Raw genomic sequence first — 21,881 nt, 5'->3', positions numbered from 1 at the left:
TGGACATGCCCTTCGATGGCCGTCGCATTTTTGGCGATAAAGCGGATAGTGTGCTGGAGCGTTTTAAGGACTCCAGGACTACGGCCAAGTCCTTGGGCCTCTCGGCCCGCGCCCGCAAACGTCCGCTTTTCGCCCCTTTCGTGGCCAAGGAAGGGGCGCCCCCGCACGTCCGTCTAGCCACAGAACCAGCCTCAACGCGGTCGCGGACGTGGATTCCGCCAAGGCGGAACAGGGGGACAGAGAGCCGGTCAGCCCACATCTGCCCCCGCAGCATCTGCCTCAAAGCCTTCCTAGTCCGACCTTGCAGGCCCATCACGTCGGACAGGTGGGTGCTGCAAATCGTCCGAAGGGGCTACTCCCTCCCCTTCGAGGTGACCCCTCCAGCCATGCCACCTCAGTACCACCGCATGTCGGGGGATCACTTGCAACTTCTGCAGGAGGAAGTTTCACCCCTCTTGGCCAAGGGGGCCATCGAGCGCGTTCCTGGTCCAGAAGTAGGTCGGGGTTGTTACTCCCACTACTTTCTGGTTCCCAAGAAGGGCAAAGGGGGCCTACGCCCTATCTTGGACCTCAGGAGCGTCAACGCCTTCCTCCGGAAGGAGAAGTTCAAGATGCTCACCTTAGCTCAGGTTCTGGCTGCCCTAGACCCTGGAGACTGGATGGTAGCGTTGGACTTGCGGGATGCATATTTCCACATCCCCGTCCTGCCGGCCCACCGGCGTTACCTGCGGTTCACGGTAGGCCACGAGCACTTTGTTTACTGTGCTCCCCTTTGGCCTCACCAGTGCCCCTCGGGTGTTCACAAAAGTGATGGCGGTGGTCGCAGCTCATCTGTGCAGATTAATGTGCCAGTCTTCCCCTATCTCGACGACTGGTTGTTGAAAGCGGGCTCGCCCCAGGCAGTCGTCTCCCACCTCCAGACTACGGCCGACCTCCTGCATTTGCTGGGGTTCTCCAATGTGCCGAAGTCGCATCTGAGTCCCTCCCAGAAGCTTCTTTTCATTGGAGTGGTTCTGGACTCGGCGCTGTTTCGGTTCTATCCTCCGGAACAGCGGGTTCGGGATATTCCGGCTCTGATTCCGATCTTTCAGCCTTTATCTCGAGTTTCGATCAGGTTGGTGCTGCGACTGCTGGGTCTAATGGCCTCCTGCATCCTGCTGGCGCATCACGCCAGGTGGTGGATGCGGGCTCTGCAGTGGGACCTGATGTTCCAGTGGGCTCAACATCGGGGCAACCTGTCCGACCACGTCCTGATCTCGGAGGACACGGCAAGACAGTTGCAGGGGTGGCTCACGGACCGCGATTGGGTCAGTGGCAGATCCCTCTTCCTACCCCAACCGGAACATGTGGTGGTGACGGATGCGTCCCTCCTGGGATGGGGGGGCCACATGGGTCTCCGGTGGAGTCACGGCTCCATATCAACCTATTGGAGCTGCGGGCGATCCGGCTTGCACTGAAGGCTGATCTGGGTGCTTACCCAGAACGGGATAATCACACAGATCTGTCCCTTGAGGCGTTGCAGTCATATATTACTAACGCATCCTTCAACATTTCCAATTTAAAACGTGAAGAATGGTTGCTATGGCAGAAGAGCTCAGATTCCTGTCAACATCGTTTTCTGGGTCTATACCCTGGATATACACAGGTTAGAGTGGACCCACGCTTTGAATCTTCCCATTCGGTTACTACCTATTCTGTAGGGAAGTTATCTCAGAACTGGCTGCAACATTCCACCTTGGCATCTGTTAAACTTCATTTATAAAAATTGCATGACAAAATAGATTTCACTGATTTTGTTAAGGGTCCTGTGGGTGGCAGGTCCAAAAGATGGGTGTATGCTATTTATAACGAAGTTTGGAATTTATCGCAAATTGAAGCGGCCTCCAGATTGAGAGCTATTGATCAAGCGAATTTGGAAAAAGTGCTGGCTGTTATCGATAAGAGCATGAACACCCTTTCTTCCAGAATTTACACATTAGATAATATTGTTTCATCTGTTGTGGATATTGTACAGGATGATATGTCTGTTTTATATCATGTCCAAAATCAATTGCGTTCTATAATGCAGTTTGCATGGACTTTGCAAACGTTGAAGGCTGGGAAAGTTCCCTGGAACTACATGAATACATCTTCTTTATTCCTGCCATTTAATCTGACTGCAAAACAACAGTTCAGGTCCATGAAGGATGCAACATACTCAGTACTGCATATTGAAAAGTTGGAACCTTTGCCTTTCTCTGTGGCCGAATTGAACTCCGCTGTGTGGCTTATCCACGGGTTAATCACCTAGCCATTTCCTTTGTTTAAGTTCAGTTCCTGTATGAAACATTATGCCCTAGGCAGATATGAACCATTGGGTACTGCTTTTCTGCATGAAGATTGGTCACTCCCGTTTACATACAGATGCATGAGAGAAGGTAAAGAGGTTTATTTGAAAGGTGAAGAATGTACTTCCACACCTGATCACTCAGTAGTCTGTAGGCACATCCAGTTGCATGGTGCATGCAACCTTCAGGCACCGAATTTAGCTTACGTTGTGAAAGGGATTCCGGTGCCAGCTATTACGCCCACTTTTACATTGTTAGCTAATGGTAGTTATTTGCTTTTCAATAAGGAGGCTTGCTGCGGGATGCTGGTGGGAATTACCTACATTGTGACTGTCTCACAACGAGTAGTCTGCTGTAAAAATGTCCTTTCTGATGGATACATCTGCCAGTGGATTCCTCACCTTGTGAATATCCTTTGTGCCAGCAACATTTGGAAACTTTTGTAGCAGTCCACGCCGATGGGGTCGAAGATGACGTCACAGAGACACGGCTCCGCTCGCGACTCCGCTGACGTCACCGGCTCCATAAGAAGACCTCGTCGGCGTGATGACGTCAGTTCCCTTTTTTCCGCGCCGACGACGCCAACGGATTTCGGGAATCGTTGCTAGTAGCATCACTTGTTACTTTGTGTCTTTTTCTGATTTCTCTGTTCCTCTTTGAAAAATGTCAACGAGAAAGTCTGGGTTCAAGCCTTGTCGTGAATGTGGCAAGCACATGTCTATCACCGACCCGCACAAAGATTGTGTTTGGTGTTTGTCTTCAGATCACGATGTGGAAGGCTGCTCGAGTTGTCGAAAGATGAGTTCGAAGGCGCTTAAAGAAAGAGAGGCGAAGCTTTTCATCGCCAGAATGAAGAAGAAGGAGAAAAGAAGAAGAAGGAGGTCTGGATCCAGATCGAGGTCGGCGTCCAAGTCGACTTCGGGCATGCTTCAAAGAGTAAGAAGCATAAGAAGAAGAGGAGGCATTCCTCGCGTCATCATTCCGAGAAAGGTTCGGCTCCGAAGTCGAAGTCGCCTGTTCGACGTCGGAGAGAGTCGGTGTCTCCTTCTCCGGTCCCGGCTTCACCTCCGGCTCCTTCTCCAGTGGCTTCGCCGGCTCCGGCTGAATCTCCGGTGCCGGTGTCATCCCCGACGCCGGTTCCATCTCCGGCTCCAGCAAGTCCTCCGTCTCCGACTCCGGTCCCGGATGATGATCGTCAGGCTCCGGGTGAGACTGTGATGCCGCTTGTTCCACCGTCGGCGCCGGCAGGCCCGAGTCCGGTGTTACCTGACCAGTATCCTGCTTTTCCTGGTCCAGGTCAAGACCCTACGCATTATCTGAATGCAATGTATGGGGTATTTTCAAGGGCCTGGTGCACCTATGGGTCCGATGGGTCCAATGGCGTTCAATTTGGGAGTGCCGCAGGTCTACCCTCAGGCTCCGTTTATGCCCTTCTATCCAGCGACGCCGTCTTGGCAGCTAGGACATCGACGCCGCTTCCCTCTTCACCGGCGCCGACTCGACTTCGTTCGACGCCGGCTGCTCCGCGTTCGACGCCGCTGCCGGCGCCGTCGGATTCGATCACGGCGCCGCCGACGCCGCAGGTTCGGATTCGTTCAAGAAGGGAAGCACAGAGAGTGGTGAATGAAAGACGCTTTCTGTTGGAAGAGGCTGAAGAGGGTGAGTTGGCTGACTCTGACGATGTGTTTGATGAATTAAAGGAGGCAAGTGGGCTGGAATTGACTCCAGAGTGGGAGATCACTCCACCATCGGATGAGCCCTCTAAAGAAGCCGTGCCATATCATGCGATGATTAGAAAAGCTGCAGAATTGTTGGATCTCCAATTACCGACAACTGAGTTTAAGTCCAATATTCTTACGGAGGTGTTGCATTCACCGACTGCGGTCTCAGAGCCTTTGTTGCCATTTAACAAAGCTATTATGGAACCTGTGCTGGAGGTATGGCGCAAACCTTTTTCAGCTCCTGCAGTCTCCAAGGCAGTCGCAAGGAGGTATAGAGTGGCTCCTGGGGATCCTGAATTTTAATCTTCGCATCCTTCGCCTGAAAGCCTGGTAGTTCAGGCGGCTTGTTCGGGACGATCAAAAGGGGCATTTCCTCAGGTTCCAGGAGACAGGGAGGCCAAAAAGGTGGACCAATCGGCCAAAAAGGTCTTTTCATCGGCCAGTATGGCTCTAAAGTCATCAAATGCAACGTGTTTGTTGGGGCGCTATATACATGCGCTTATGGACTCGGCAAAGAAGTTGGCACCGAAGCTGTCAGAAGAGGATAGGGCAGGCTTCAATGAAGTATTATCTGATGCCCAGGCGGCTGCTCGCCAAGTTATCCAAAGTGGTCTGGACACAGCTGACTCAGTTGCCAGAGTTATGGGGTCTTCGGTTGCCACCAGGAGGGGTGCGTGGCTGAAGTCTTCTGAATTCTCTTCTGATGTGCAGTCGACTTTATTGGACTTACCTTTTGATGGGTCAGGTTTGTTCGGGAGGAAGGCAGATGCTGCTCTCGAGCGCTTTAAAGAAAGTAAGGCTACGGCTAGGTCGTTGGGCCTTCAATCCCAGCCGAGAGGAACTTTCAAAAGGTATAGAGGTTTTGGAAGGGCGACTTTTCGCACTTATAGACCAAACCAGCAGCAGCAGCAGCAACAGCAAGGTTCTTCGTCCAGGGGATACAGGGGAAGGATCAGGGGTCGCTCACGTGGCCGTCAACTCTCCTCCTCCTCTTCCTCTTCCTCAGCCCCTCCCACCACCGCAAAGCAGCCCTAGATCCGACATTCCGGATCATGCTGGTCCAGTGGGGGGCCGGCTTACCCATTTTCTGCAAGATTGGGAGTCTGTAACTACGGATCTCTGGGTTCTAGATCTTGTAGAAAATGGGTACGCCCTTCCCTTTCGGGAATTCCCTCCAAATTACCCTCCTTGCCAGGGAGCTTGCTCGGAGGACCACCGTCTTCTCCTGCAGGAGGAAGTTCTGAAGCTGTTTCAAAAAGGTGCGATAGAGGTGGTTCCAGAGCAGGAGAGGGGTCAGGGATGCTACTCCCGGTATTTTCGGATTCCGAAAAAGGACGGCAGATTGCGTCCAATATTGGACCTCAGAATCTTGAACTTTTACCTGAAGCAGGAGAAGTTCAAGATGCTCACTCTTGCGCAGGTTCTGCAGGCGCTGAATCAGGAAGATTGGATGGTGTCGCTCGACTTGCAGGATGCGTATTTCCACATCCCCATCCTGAAGTCGCACAGGAAGTACCTCCGGTTTACGGTAGGGTCGCAACATTATCAGTTTGCAGTCCTTCCGTTTGGTCTTACTTCGGCACCTCGAGTCTTCACAAAGGTGATGGCAGTGGTGGCAGCCCATCTCAGAAGGTCGGGGATTTCAGTTTTCCCTTATTTAGACGACTGGCTGATCAAGGCGGAGTCGTCAGGGAAGGTGCTGCGTCATCTGCAGGATACAACTCAGCTGTTGTACAAATTGTTTTTTTCGATCAACGTGCCCAAATCTCACCTGGTGCCCTCTCAGCGCAACCTGTTCATAGGTGCGGTACTGGACACTACTGTGTGTCGAGCATTCCCTCCTCCACAAAGGATTCTCGACATACAGGAAATTACTCCTTTATTTTACAACGGAGTGGTCGTTCCGGTTCTGAAGGTCCTTCGCCTGCTCGGTCTGTTTGCTTCCTGCATCCTGTTGGTCAACCATGCACGCTGGCACATGAGGGCGCTCCAGTGGTGCCTCCGCAAGCAGTGGTATCAGCACAAGGGAGATCTCGGGGAGTCTGTGAGAATCTCCGGAGAAGCTGCGGCGGATCTATCATGGTGGAGCATGGAGGGCAATCTGTCCCAAGGAAAGCCCTTTCATCTACCTCCATCGGTGACAACAGTGATAACGGATGCATCCACCTTAGGGTGGGGTGCTCATCTGGGGGATCTGGAGATCAAGGGTCTTTGGTCTCCAGAGGAAAGGTTGCTTCACATCAACCTTCTGGAATTGCGGGCGATACGCTTGGCACTCAAGGCCTTTCTTCCTTCCCTTCGCGGTCAGTCTGTTCAAGTCCTGACGGACAACACTACCGCGATGTGGTATATAAACAAACAGGGAGGAGTGGGGTCTCTTTGTCTTTGCAGAGAGGCCCTACGTCTATGGTCCTGGGCTCAGGACCATCAGATTTGTCTGATGGCAAATCATCTGGCCGGAGTTCTGAACGTGCGTGTGGACAGTCTCAGTCGGCAGTTCTCCGCCGACCACGAGTGGAGGCTTCATCCGGAGGTGGTTCGTCATGTCTTTCGGACGTGGGGAACCCCTCGGGTGGACCTGTTTGCCACTCGCGAGAATGCGCACTGTCTGTTGTTCTGCAGTCTCCAGTATCCGATGCAGGGAGCGTTGGGGGACGCGTTTCAGTTAAGTTGGGGCTCTCGACTCCTTTACGCGTTTCCTCCCATACCCTTGATTCCTCGGGTGCTGAGGAAGATTCGCCAAGACCGGGCCCAAGTCATATTGGTCGCCCCGGATTGGGCAAGAAGGGTGTGGTACACAGATCTTCTCCACCTCTCCTCGTGCCCTCCGCTCCGTCTCCCTCTGAGGGCAGACCTCCTCTTGCAGTCGGAGGGGCAGGTTCTACACCCCCACCTCCAGAGCTTACACCTTCGTGCCTGGAGATTGAACGGGGCAACCTGAATTCTTTCTCTCTCCCGCCGGATGTGGTGGATCTTATTTTATCGGCCAGGCGACACTCCACTAAATCTATTTACTCATATAGGTGGTCTAAATTTGTTCTCTGGTGTGGAGAGAGGTCCATTGATCCCTTGAAGGCTCGTCTGTCTAATATTCTACAGTTTGCCCTTTCTCTTACTCAGCAGGGCTTTGCTGTGGCTACAGTGAAAGGATATTTATCGGCTCTACCGGCTTTCCTTTGTTTGCCGGATCAGCCGTCGCTGTTTAAATCTCCTATTGTTCTTCGTTTTATAAAGGGCCTTACAAACAAATTTCCTCCAACTCCCTTTATTATGCCTCAATGGGACTTGAACCTTGTCTTAACCTATCTCATGGGTTCTCCCTTCGAGCCCTTACACAAGTGTCCCCTGAGGCTCTTGTCTTTTAAGACGGTATTCCTCGTTGCAATCACCTCAGCAAGGAGGGTAAGTGAGCTTCAAGCTCTGAGTTCAAAACCCCCGTTTTTGACCATTCATGCTGAAAGAATGGTACTCAGGACCAGGGCTGCTTTTCTGCCAAAGGTGGTAACTCCTTTCCATCTGGGGCAATCCGTTACCCTTCCTACCTTCTATCCTCCCCCTCACCCTTCCAAGGAGGAGGAGAGGCTTCACCGCTTGGACCCTAAGAGGGCGGTGAGCTTTTACCTGGACAGGACAAAAGACTACAGGATTGATGACCAGCTTTTTGTGGGCTTTGCTGGCTGCAGAAAGGGTTGTGCGGTGCACAAGCGCACCCTTTCCAGATGGATTGTACTATGCATCAAGATCTGCTACTCTCTAGCTGGTAAGGAGCCTCCGGAGGGTTTGAGGGCTCATTCTACCAGGGCAAAGTCTTCTACATCTGCCTTATCTAGGGGTGTTCCTGTGGAGGACATTTGTAGGGCGGCAACTTGGGCCTCCCTCCACACCTTCGCAAAACATTATTGCTTGGACACCGAGGTGAGGAGGGACGGACATTTTGCTTGTTCCGTCCTTCAGGATTTTCTGGTATAGGGGGATGGACACTCTCCTCCGGGAGTGGGGACTGCTGTGGAATCTATTCACAAGGTGAGGAATCCACTGGCAGATGTATCCATCAGAAGAACAAGTTACTTACCTTCGGTAACGCTTTTTCTGGTGGATACAGTATCTGCCTGTGGATTCCTCACTGACCCACCCGCCTCCCCGTTGTCCATCCTTCTATACCGGTATTTCTATGCCTGTAATTCGGTTGATGGGTTTTCAAATGTGTTTATCACTGTCAAAGGCATTATGTTATTTCTTGTGCTTTGTTGTTTATTTTCCACACTGAGTGTGTTGATATGCATATTGTGTACTGTGTATACTGTGTATATATTGCTGTCAGTCCGTCCGTGTGCCTCGAAGGCACGGAAAAAAGGGGCGGAACTGACGTCATCACGCCGACGAGGTCTTCTTATGGAGCCGGTGACGTCAGCGGAGTCGCGAGAGGAGCCGTGTCTCTGTGACGTCATCTTCGACCCCATCGGCGTGGACTGCTACAAAAGTTTCCGAATGTTGCTGGCGCAAGGGATATTCACAAGGTGAGGAATCCACAGGCAGATACTGTATCCACCAGAAAAAGCGTTACCGAAGGTAAGTAACTTGTTCTTTCCTGCCCCCGCATGGGAGGCTGGATGTGTCCATCTGGCCTTCCATCCCAACCTTGAAAGCAGAGTTCAACAAGATGAGCAGAATAAGGGCTCTATTGTTTCAAAAAGAAGTCGCTCTGACTTCCTCCCATGAAACATTTGTCCTTCACGTAGCAAACACCCGCACCGAGGTGCATGCGCTTTTAAATACTGATCTCCCCCTTCATTTCGGTGCTCTGATTCACACTATATTCAATGCCTCATCAACAACAGGCTTGGCGCACTTTTTCAAAGCTGTGGGCTCCGGCCTCGTGACCTCCTTCCAGACAATCTGGTGTGATACTGGCATTTTTTCATTCTATTTTTTCCAGCGTCTTTGGCAGGCTCCCGTTGATTCTCGCCCTCACGGCTGGTGTGCTCCTGTTGGTCTGCTTGCTGCGCAATGGCTGCACAATATGTGTCACAGGACAGCCTACCCCGGCTGCTCCATCTTCGTAACCGGATGCTTGAATATTATGGAACGTTGCCGCTGGCCACTTTAAGCATAGCCTATGGATTGTCCTTCCGGTTTTCTTACTTTACTTGCGTGCAACCTGTTTTTCATTGCCTAGATTGTCCCTTCGAATGGGCTCTGGATTTGTGCCTGTCGAACTCGGTGTCTCCTGCCCCGGCTTATGATCAACTGATGAGTCCCTTAGTGGCTCATGAGTTGGACTGTTCTGGTATCAGGATTATGGCCTGTGGAGCGGCACATGGAGTCCTAGGGAATTGGGACATCTATACGGCAGCGTATGACTTCTTGGCGAGAAGTTACCTTGAAGAACACGCAAGTTGCCCTCTGATTGTGCTAGAGGCTCCAGTTATCGAGGAACATGTATGTTAATTTATTTTGTTAGACTGGATGGTGGACACTTTTACCGAACATTATAATGACTTCCTCCTGGAGGCTGTCGCTACTTATTGTGCTTACACGTTGATGGATTAGCTTGGAAGTCGTCCCACTTCCGATATTTAAACTACACATTTGTTGAGGTTTTTTTTTTGGCTCGCCATGTAGGCTGTGCGGAGCCTTTTGCGAGATATTACTTCACACGTTTTTTCTTTTTGTCCCCTTTTTTTTATTATTACATGTTTTACGCTGGTTTTTCGAACTTTCACTGCCATTTATATGGATTTACAGTACATGCACTTGGTTCTGTCACTGTCGAACTTGAACTCTGCATTCCTAATATTATATCCCTATTTGTTCGTGGTCCGATCAAGGGAGGGTGTAGTGGAGACGGAGTTTCAGGTACACACATTGCTATGTTAGCATAAGCGTCTTAGAAGTTAAAACGTTATCTTGCCACTTTTGCTGCTTTGGCACACGACACTGCAGATAGATGTTATTATATGAAAACTGCTTGCTTGTCTTTGCTTCACATGGGAACGGTCTGTTGTTCACATCGCTAGACGTGCACCGCGACCTTGGTCTGAACATTGTGTGCAGAAACAGTCAGGGCCAACAAACAATGTATGCTTTTGAATTCAGGTTGATCGGCCCACGCTCTAGCCATAACACGCACACAGCTGCAAATATCTGAAACTCAAGCGCCTTTAAAAATTGCAGTTTGGATGCATGAGATACTCACTTTGGAGAAAACTTTTTCCAGACACAGAGCAAAGCTGATCCTGTGATGTGATTCACCTAAGCTGATATTTACGGTATGAGGTTCCCCATTCAAACCTAGAGACCTTCTATTAGTCTAATAATACTAGCTTACTAGCGAAGGGAGGGTGGTTGTATTCCACTATCATTTGTAACATGATTTCTCCCTTCATTTTCTATGGTATTGTAACAATGCTGATGGTTTTATTCTTAATCATTTGTCTGCTTATGTTAGCCAAAGTACTGCATCTTAGGACACGTAGTTTATAAAATAAACATTTTATACTTTACTGTGTCTCTGATTACTCTTGTTGTGGACTGATATGAGAATAATAACGAACAAGTATTTCTAATTCCCACCATTCCTGAGAGTACTCTAAGTCGCGTGTTCTGGGTTGTCTAATCATTGGTCGCTTCGAGATGATACGGAGAGCGAATGAGACACTGATGCTAGTCGGATAGGGGTCTGGGTACTGAGGTGAGTTTTTGGTACACCGCAATTAACTGAGGTCCTGGTTTCCTGCGCATAGTTCTGTGCTTGAGCAGAATCCCTGCAACACCGTATCCCTCGAAAGAGGAAGAGAGGCTCCACCGTCTGGACCCAAAACGTGCGCTCTCCTATCTGGACCGCACGAAACAGTTCCGGGTGGACGACCAACTCTTTGTTGGCTACGTGGGTGCTAGGAAGGGGCGGGCAGTGCACCAGCAAACCATCTCTCGGTGGGTCGTTTTGTGCATTAAGGCCTGCTATTCCTTGGCTAAGAAGGAGCCTCCTGTGGGGCTGAGGGCCCATTCCAATCGGGTCACAGCGGCTACCACTGCCCTGGGACGGGAGTCCCTCTGCAGGACATTTGTCAGGCAGCAACATGGGCCTCGCTGCACACGTTTGCTAAGCATTACTGCCTGGACAGCCAAGTCCGGAGAGACTGCTTCTTTGGCCGTTCCGTCGTCCAGGACTTCCTGGTGTGATCTTGGTTCGCAGACCCACCACCGGGGTTGGTATTGCTGGGGTATCTATTCTAAGGTAAGGAATCTAACTAAGGTGTTTCTTTCAGATGAACAAGTTACTTACCTTCGGTAACGATATATCTGTAAGAAACATTAGTTAGTTAGATTCCTTACTGCCCCACCCATCCTCCCCGTTCTGCGAACTGATATCTAGGGTTAAGGTCATCCTTTTCAGGGCCCTAGATTCATGTAACCAGTGTTGGTTCCTTGCATGGCTCTGCGTTCCTGGTGCGGAAAGCTATGTACAAGAACTGACGTCAGCGCGCGAGGGCGGCGTCTAAGTACTCCAACGTCATCCCGGAGATCACAACGCCGACGACGGACGCGGAGCCGCTGACGACAACTAGCGACGCGCACGGGAATTGCTGACGAAAAATCTTTTCGGATCCAGCCTGACGCCTGCGGATATTCTAAGGTAAGGAATCTAACTAACTAATGTTTCTTACAGATATATCGTTACCGAAGGTAAGTAACTTTTTCGTCGAGCACACTTCATACTGTTGCTTGCAGAGTGTAGCCGAGACTCCTGTCCAGCACACTGCATACTGTTGCTTGCAGAGAGTAGCAGGGACTCCCACCCAGTACACTTCATGCTGTTGCTTGCAGAGAGTAGCTGAGACTCCCACCCAGTACACTTCATGCTGTTGCTTGCAGAGAGTAGCTGAGACTCCCAACCAGGACACTTCATGCTGTTGTTTGCAGAAAGTAGCCGATACTCCCACCCAGTACACTTCATGCTGTTGTTTGCAGTGTAGCCAGGACTTCTGCCCCAGCACACTGAATATTGTTGCTTGCAGATGGTAGCCAAGACTCCAGCCCAGGACACTGAACACTGTTGGTTAGAGAGGTTAGCCAAGACTCCCACCCAGGACACTGTATACTGTTGCTTGCAGAGCATAACCAAGACTCCGCTCCTTGCCTTTCAGGAGGTAGTTATGGACAAGCATTGAAGGCTTATACCAGGAAGTGGCGTGAAGATTGCTAAGCCAGAGCATTCATCTTAGGCAAGTGTCAGACCTCACATTACAAGACTTATAACTTTAAAGCGTCCTACATTTGATAGTTATTACAACCACAGACACAGTTTCCAGAGGCACAGTGTTTAATTTTATCTTATTTGAATGCAACAGGTGCAAGTTTGGATGGGTCACAAAGTGTGCAGCATGAAAAAGTCCAGCACTCTCTAGAACTCACCTGAACTATGGGTAGGTGGGATATTTCAGAGAAAGCAAAACAAAAGGTACTTATTTGAAGGTCTGATATTGACAGCTTAACATACAAGATGGCAGGACACAATGGGCACATGACTATGTTACAGGGCATTTTATAGCTGGCTACAAGTGACCACTCCCTTAGACTTACTAAGGGTACTCAGACACAAGGCACAACTTCACATTACAGGTAGTCACAAAATGCAACATTAAACAAACCAGTAACTCATTGGAAGCTGCACTCCCCCTGGTCTGCCTTCTTACAACAAGCATCTGATGCAAGTAGTATAGCAAAGGTTTTACAGTCTCCGTACCGCTCGCTCCTTTAAGCATGTGATTCGTATAGTGTTCACAGTCTGGTTAGGGTTCCTGCTTGTACTATTTACATGATACAAATTGTGAGGACAAAAGAACAGAAAGCCAGACATAATGACATAGTCTTTGTGACTTTGCCCAAACACTCATCTGTTCCAGTATTTAAGATCCATTATACAAAAAATAAAATCTCAGGATTTGTGACCACAAAACGTTGCTGTAATGTACAAAAGTTAACATTGTGAAATGGAAAGTTATCTCCAAATCCCAAAGTAACATGTGTGTCTCATTCTGACAAAAATTAAAGGACACCTGATTGGGATGGAAAACCATTGATCAGTGACCGACACCTAAATGAGGCCTTCGTCAAAAGTTATGCATAATCTTTGGCAGGTAATGGGAGTTACTGAGCCACTCAGGATTAAGGGTAATGAAGAAAACGCACAGGCCCACATAGTTTCCACCAGACACTGCTCAAATCAGCAAAAAACCTCTGGATGACAATCCGGACAGGATTGAGGAACTACCAGGAGACTCGAATGTAATAATTCAGATTCTGAACTCCTAAGTGGACCCTCAGAGTCCAACTCAAAATAGCTCAGTGTTCGTGACCTTCAGAGATAACGGTCTACAGGTATCAGCATATCCATGAGCCTTAATTACCAGGGAAGTTAACAGAACATTCATAAGGAGGCCTTAGGGTGGTCCTCGATTCCCAAAAGGGAACTGTTTCTGTGGGACAAGTCCACTTTGGCAATTGGGGCAAACGGCTTCGGGAACAAGACAGTGCTCCACAGGACTACTGCATGTTTCTTCCCCCCCGGTGTTCTTCCTTCTTAGTGAACATTTATATTTACAGTCGCCAATGACCAAGGGACACCGACTGCTTAAGAAAATGTTAATCTGAAGGATTGCAAACGCATGGATGTAGGTCTGATGTCCCTAGCAGGCCCCCATTCCTGCATTCACAGGAAGATCACAAAATGCCACTTGCCTAATTAATATTCACAGACAGATTACGAGACCTGCTGTGAATATTTATGTGGTGGTCTGACTGATTAATAAATCCGTCACATCACAAAACAAAGATCTGCTCGCAAACCATTTGTGAATTTGCACACAATGGTTTGTGAACAGGGCTTACACACTGGAGTGGTGAAACTCAACTGGCTCGCTGGAGGTAAGATTGGTTGAGAAGGTGAGCTGTGAGACAGGAAGGGTGCTCGTCAATCGCACCGCGTCCCTGGGTGCAGCAGGCCTGCATAGCTAATGAGGCCATCCCAAGCAATTTGATGAAATGGACAGATGTCCTTTTAGCCACCATATTGCTACAGGTGAAGACAATATTAGCCAAATTAGTGTGCTGGATTCCACCCACCAAGACAAAGTCCAGCCTCATTTTCCACTGCAGAAGGTGCCATTTCCTCAGTTCTCTCCTTGTTTACTTTAGTTTGTAATGGTGTGTTTTACAATTTTTTAAATCTGAGTTTTAGTACATAAAACACTACTTATATCGTGGAACAACTTATAATTGATATGGACGTGTGCAAAAAGAGCGTGGTATCCAACAGCAGCAAGATGACCACCGAATCATCTAGACTATGGCAAGACTCCACCAGCAGCTTCCATGAGTCTTCCAGAGAAGCAGTTCTGTGCATGGAAGTCTAAGTGGATGTCAAACAACAAACTGTGGCCCACATTTATTAAAGTTAGGGCTGGCACCCACGTAAGGCAATGCAATGTAGTGCATGCAGCACTTGCCCATGCACTTGTGCTAAACTGTAGTAAATGTGCATCTGTGTATTTTAACAGCTCTGAAGAAAAAATGCAAGACAATATGTTGCCAACTATAGCCGAGAACCTACGCAAAGGGCCTTTTCTGAACTAAATACAAGCCGCTACAGATGCTACAGATGCAGAAGCATCTTCGCCACTAGAGGGACATCTCTAAGCTGGTAAGATCACCTTCTCCACCGTTCACAGTGTGGTCACCTCAATCAATAGCCTCATTTTAATCATACATTGTAAAAGGGCAATTGAGGGTGATCTTTTCCTCTTTGGGACTCCTGGAATTAGCATGTCATCACGGTGAACACTGATAATATGAACCAGCCATGATGGGAACCTCTGCTGGAGATACCATGGTTGGGAAGTAATTGATATAGAGTGCTGTCCATGCACCCAGCCGGATATCTTAGACTCTTTAGTTGGTCACGTTATAGGCAGAAAAGCTTGTGGGTGAACACTGTACCATTTGTAGGTGTGCAGAGTCCTTTATTCTCAGATTGTGAGGTTTTGGCTGACATTTGCCTCAAGCCATCTTTATTTGCAGATGACCATGTATCTGCATATTGCATGTGATGGCCAGGTTTGGCGTTTTACCACCTGCACAGGAGGAACCCTGAATATTCCACGAAAACGATTAGTCCAGACAGTTCTCCAAAAGTGCCTTAAGTTGGATGCACGCTTGCCCGATCGAAACTTGCTGACTGATGGCCATTGCAGACCCCGGGGTCGGGTGTTCCTAATGGTCAGGAGATCATGCTGTCTAGCCAGTCCTCTAGATCTTCTTCTGTCACTTTAGGGGTTGTGGTGGGTTGCTCAGCGGAGGAGACCACTTTGTTGTCTTCAAGCACTTCTGCTTGAGGAGGAGTAAGGGGTACTGAAAGAAAAAGCAGACACATGGTTAAAAGAGAATCTCGCGCTTTGGAACTGTTCCAGCAAAATGGCAACAAAAATAATCAACGTTTCAAAGAAAGACAAACGTGGTGATTTATCTTGGCTGACACAATGCACATTTCAAAGGCTAGCCATAAACTCTTATATGAAATATTTCAAAATATAGGACAGCACTCACGTAAATGAGATCTATGGCGGTTCGATACCCATACAAGGGTGCATCAATCTACTTGCACAGTGCATCTTCTCAGATGATTCTTCCCCCATCTCCGCAATCAGCCAAAGACGAGTTCCCAAAAACAATGCATGGAGGAAGGCCAGCATTTTACTGCTACAGAAATGAACATTAATCAGAATGGCAAGGGGAGAATTTTCACCGCTACAGAGGAAGTTATTTCTAACCATGTTCAGTAAGTCTGATCTGATGCCACCAGCGGCCTCCACACTGAGCCAAAGGGAAGGTACTCAAACGCAGCACAAGAGAAGGGAAGCCTAAAGGACAGGCCACATCTACTCTGAAGCATACTGGGTCCTCCACACTGATCAGAAGACAAAGGTTCTTAAAAACAGTATACGGGAATGTTGCAGTTTCATGGGTTGGTGGTTCTTACACCTCAACATGAGCAGACACAAGGGAGCGAGACCTCTCAACTAGGGCAGAAGCAGTCAATTCTATTTGGACCATCATCCCCTTTGGTATTGCTACTGTGTACCACAGCATGGGGCAGTGGGTTTCTCACTAACGAAGCACCCATATTTTGTATTAGGGTCAGTATGTCTAGACTATAGTCCTCTGCCTACCCCAAGCACTGCTTGATTTGTAAAAAATAAAAATATAAAAATAAGTGCCAGGGCGCTCCTCAGGAGGTCATGCAGCTTGCACCACAATTTGCCCCGTCAGCGCAGCCATCACAGTATCTACAAAACTACTAATCATCAAACTGCTGCAAGTGTGACAATTTAGACTGTTTGAGGCCCCCAAAGCAATAAGAATGGCCTGGGCAGAGGTATTAGTTGTTTTTAATATATATTGAATTAATAAAAGAACTGTTGTTCTGCTTATGTCTAAATTACCCAAACAGCGCAACCATGTGGCAACTGTTATAAGTGGTGGTGTTGACAATTAAGTGCCAGTGCCAAGCACTGGAAACCACCAGCTCAAATTAAGCACTGCCCCAGAGTCCCAGAGGCCAGTTCTGAAAATACACCAGGATTGAGGAGGTGGGAGGAGTGTAACCATTACAGAAGCATCCATTTCTAAACCTGGTTGGCATGTGTGCTCTGTTGTCTTCAGCCACTTCTAAAGGTTTACAAACACTTTTTGGGAAGCAGTGGGCATGCCACCACTAATGAAGTAGCCATTTTTAATTGGGTTTGGAATGTCTGCTATTGTTCAACACAGCATGGAGTACAGTGGGCCTCTTCTCACTAATGAAGGAGATATTTTTAATCAGGGCGATACGTCTACACTGATGTTCTCTGTCGCCCCCGTAATGAACCCAAGGGAAGTGTTCTGAAATACACCATGGGGAAGGTGGGCCTCTAACCTCCACGGGGCAGCCATTTGCAATCGAGGCCGCAAAAGCAATAGTTGAATGTCACTGTCATTTGACGGCTGTTCAGCAACCTTTGTGGAAAGAGCAAAGGGTCTCGGAGCAGCTCCCGGCGGACATGTGTCGACATCATTAAAACACTGACTTAATTAGCTCTCGTTTGTAGGCACAGTAATGAAGGTTTTCTCTTTTAAACTTATACATAGTACTGCACTAATGATAAGATTTCAGAACCATGTTTCTTAGCACTCACTTTATAGCCCAGAAACAACTGGAGAACGGAGATGATGCACCGCCCAAGGTCACACATTGTGCCAGCTGGTGTGCTGAACGTGGGGCACATATCTCCTAACTGCAAGGTTGTGGCAGGACAGTCAGCACATGTTTGGAAGCTCAGCCTTCAGATTAAAGGTTGTATTGAGCTACCATCAAAGACATTTCACTTAATAGTCGCCATAAGCTGTTACATTTTAAGTTTCTCCGCCGCGCTTACTTTTCACCAGCCTTGGCACACAGGATTGACGCTGAACGACCACACACCTGTTTGAAATGTACTGCACCGCACGCCCATTTTATTCATTTGGCATGGACCTGTCCACGATTGCAATTCTATTGTTCGGAGGTGCACGTGACTCTCGGGAAGATAATTGGACTTCCATTGGTCCCCGTTCCCGAGATTGCCCTGTTGGGGTACACTGTACAAATTCCTAAGAAAGTCAGGAAACTTGCGTCACTGGGGCTGCTTTTAGCTAAACAAGAGGTGGCCATTCACTGGGGTAGGAAGTCTTCTCCTAAACTGCAGGATTGGCTGGGAAGTCTGGCATACTGCAACACTAACACTAAAACATACGCCCGTCTCATGCCGGCGGCCTCACGGCCGCGGGACGTATGGGAGCTGAGGTCCTATTTTGAGACTACCAAGCGAACTTCTGCCTCACAGATGGATGCTGGGTTGGTGCCTGAGGGGGTGGGCTAATGGGGAAGTTTTTTCCTTCTTTGAGCCATGGTTTCCCTTTCAGACTTGGATAGTTCACTTAGGCCATGTTCCATTGCTATAATTTAGAAATATTGCTGATAGGGACCTGGTTCTCTGAGACGGGGACTGCGGGCGGAGGGTGGGGGGTTGGGCTGGATTGCTTTGGTACTGGACTGGTTCATCATGTGGAACACTGTAATGTTCATCACTGTGTATGCTGCTGTCAGGAACGATTTGATAGATATGTTGGATTACTGTTTGTAATGCGATGTGACTACTTTTCTATAACTGAAAAATAAAGTTAAAAAAAAAAAAGTTGTATTGACCTGTATTTTAACATTTATTCAGCACTTTCTACTCCTGTGCGGGAGCTGGAACGCTTGCCTACATGGGTAGGGTGTATGGTCTTTAATTTGATCCTATGTAGTGCCTGTTTCGATGTTATACACGACGACCACTGAGATGCATTCATCGCAGCACTCAGCAATTAACAGGCGCACAGTTTATCGTCGTCGGTGAGCTCGCAGCTTTGATAAACTCTGTAGGTCCAGTTTTTTATTACTTATGATTACAGTCCACCAAGATGATTAAGGCATAGGGTAATCTACTTTGAGAGTTTTCTTTAAATTTAGGTTCCAGAGCAGATATAGCCTGGAGGAAGATATGCTAGGACAGACTGTTACAACCATCCCATATATAAGTATCATTGTGAGCTGTCAAGAAGCAGTCATAGTATGCATCTAGTTGGGACCTACGGTGGAGGGCTGAATCAGAGTCCTCTGGCGGCCAGCGGCATGTGGCAGACCTCTGCTGTTATTCTATACCTGGGCAATTGCTATTGGGTGGTTTGTTGCTGTGAACTGATACAGCACTGGGTGATAGACATGAACTGGTGCGGTTCTATCAAATGTGAGTGTAAAAGTATCAAGCAGTATAAAACATTTATTATGCAGCCTGTCTGAACTAAAATCCTCTGCATAAACGCTGAGTATTCTAGTATTAGGATTAGTGAGGGCCAGGTAGGTCATGTATGACTTTACATGACTAAATAATGCCCAGGCGAGACACAGGTCAGCCTTGCGCAGCTTACATAAACATAGAAAGTTGTCACACTGTTGCCAACATGTGGAGAATGTGCTGGCTGGCCCGGTGCATATCTGTGGATTCTAGATTGTATTTGGAGGAGAAATTATTGTTCCGGATTCTTTCGCAGGGTTTTGGGATGATGCAGTTATTTAGGAAACATACACGTTTTCACTTCTCTTTTAAACTACAAGTGCTCCTGCATGCCTCAAATCTTGTCTGGTATTAAGCTTTGGAGTTTGGTGGCTTGTACTGAGAATATGGTGTCTCGTACGGCTGCGCACGATGTTCTGTGGTGCAAGCCTGAAGCACTGTGTCCCATTTTGGTGAATTGCTTGAATTTAACTTATAGGTATGGTGGTCCTTTTCCTTGGGAGGCTCTGTGGATGATGCACAGTGCCTTTTACGATGCTCATCTAGCTACAAGAAGCCAGGAGAGTGCTTGCAAGACTGGTGTCATGAGTTCTCTGGGGTGGAGGTGGAGGGGTGAATGGGAGGTGGTGAGGTGAGGATGGGGTACAGCGTGTGCGTGCTTGGGTTTGAAATTAAAAGCCCATCTGCATGCATCTCTCTCTCATTACCTCCCCCCCTTTTTGTGGCTTGAAGCATGGAGTAGAAAGGCATGTTCTCTGTCAAAGCACTTTGTATGTTTGGTGCACCAGCACATTAGCTATGCCAGCCAGCCAGCCTCTACCAGATGATTTCCATTAAACACGAATGCCATTTAGCAGACGCAGGGAGTGAGGCTGAGGAGAGCAGTGGAGCAAGCATTCCCAAAGCGCTAGAGCCGCTCACTGACAGTCGGTGGGAGGGGAGGTAACAGCAGGATTTCATTAATGGTCAGGGTTGTTTACTTGCGAGAACAGAGATCACCAGCAACAACAGGCTCTGCTTCTAAGGTCCTCATTTCAAGGGACTGTGCAGGAACACAGACCCAAATTAAGTACCTTTCATAATGTACAAATGTCTGAGGTGCTTAAAGACCAACTTACTTACCTTCGGTAACGATATATCTGTAAGAAACATAGGTTAGTTATAGATTCCTTATTCCTTACCTTAGAATTACCCCCAGGCATCATACTGGATCTGGAGAATTTGTCGTAAGCAGTACCCCTGCGCATCAAAAGGTGGCGTCGGTCAGCTTCGCGTTCGTTGTTGGCATCGTGATGATGTCACAGGAGCTACTTAGACAACGCCCTCACACGCTGACGTCAGTTCTTTTACAAGACACTGATGACTGGTGCACAAAACTAGGGTTCTGAAATGGATTCCCTGACTCTAGAAGTCAGTTCGCAGAACGAGGAGGATGGGTGGGGCGGTAAGAAATCTATAACTAACCTATGTTTTTTACAGATATATAATTACTAAAAGTATGTAACTTGTTCATCTGAAAGAAACAGTTAGCTATAGGGTTGTGTGTTCTGTATGGTTCCTGTGCCCTTGGGGTCTTTTTGTTGGGCCCTTGGTGCTTTTGGCTGCTGGTCCGGCCCTTTGTTGACTTGTGGTTTTGACTGTTGGTAAGCCTGGTAGGCCCTGAGATTAGGACTTCTGTGTCTTCTTTATTGGCTGCTTGGTAAGCCGTCTGCAGGTTTTTTCTGCAGGCCTTTCTGTTTTGTCCTCTGCTGGGGAAATTGTTTCCTAAGAGGTGTTCCTATGGTTCTTGGGACGTTACCTACCCTATGTGGGGTACTTGTAGCTATTTACCACAAAGAGCCGCTCCTAGTGTGATAACCCAAACGAGTTACAGGAACGTCGTAAGTGTGGGCATCTCACAAAAAGTTACGGACTGGTCTCACACACCACCTGGTGTCATGCTTCATCATTGACCAGTCCTCGCCCTCTAAAACCTTCGTTTGATAGAGGGCGGGCATACACTTGACGACAAGGATGCACTTTCTAAATGACTGAGTGGGGGCCCGTGAAACTGTGAGTGAGGTTAAAAATCATTATAGTGGTCAGAAGTGATTTTAATGTGATTGACAACTATATGATATTAAAATTTATATGTGACGGTGAATGGGGTAGTTAGTGTCCCCTAACCGTCTTGTGGGTGGTCAACATGTTTCTGCCGGAGTGGTCCTATTGGGTCCATGGCATTCATCAGGACCTAATTATGAATGGGGGCTCCGTTCTTACCAGGTGTTGGTAAGACGCTACCACTGTGTGAGTATAGCAAAGGCCACACTTCACTTCCTAGGATGCTTCCAAAGGTGAAGCCTATGAGAGAAATGTGAGAAATAAAGATTAATTGGAACTCGTTGGATCGAACGTACCTGTAAAGGAAAAAAGAAATACAATGCATGCATTGAACTCTAAGAGTGAATAAAGTGTATGTGACTTTGTGACACTCTATTTGTGTACACATTTGTGAAGCTTTTGAGGCTGGAAGCAGATAATACTGCTGCCAATCTTACCCTAATCGGATAGACAACTTGTCCCAAGGGGGAAGGGGGACGGGGGTAATCCACCGTTTGTCACTTCTGTTGGAGAAAAACATAGAACCTAGGTCTCCATCAAAACATCAGAGGAATTGCTGCACAGACAGAGAATTGAGTCTATACACAAGAAATCTTATTGAGCGAATCCCAATAGAGGTCATATAAAACATAGTAGGTAAAGTTGGTTTGATCGTGTGGAGGAAATACACAATTATACACACGCACGCTCATTAGTCATTCGTAACACCCATACTCTTACTGTGACACGAGGTAGAATGCTCCTGTGTCCTAGGCGTCCGCTCGATCCTCTGTCCTGTGCTGGGAAGGGGTGGTCACCCTTTCCGGGTTCCTTGCTCT

The 21,881-nt window shown here is 48.1% G+C and overlaps 1 protein-coding gene across 1 annotated transcript in view; it reads right to left on the bottom strand.

The window, feature by feature from the left end:
* Window positions 1–12,353: 12,353 nt before the first annotated feature.
* AVEN (apoptosis and caspase activation inhibitor) overlaps window positions 12,354–21,881 on the bottom strand; it is a 983,554-nt gene continuing 974,026 nt past the window's right edge. The window contains exon 7 of the mRNA XM_085627912.1: window positions 12,354–15,457. Coding sequence (XP_085484038.1) covers window positions 15,327–15,457 — 131 coding nt within the window. The 3' untranslated portion in view covers window positions 12,354–15,326. The remainder of the gene's footprint in view (window positions 15,458–21,881) is intronic.

This window comes from Triturus cristatus, chromosome 9 (genome assembly GCF_964204655.1).
Source record: "Triturus cristatus chromosome 9, aTriCri1.1, whole genome shotgun sequence".
NCBI classification, from domain to species: domain Eukaryota; kingdom Metazoa; phylum Chordata; class Amphibia; order Caudata; family Salamandridae; genus Triturus; species Triturus cristatus.
Note: the sequence above shows the minus strand (reverse complement) of the source record. Positions and strands in the feature narration are given on the sequence as shown.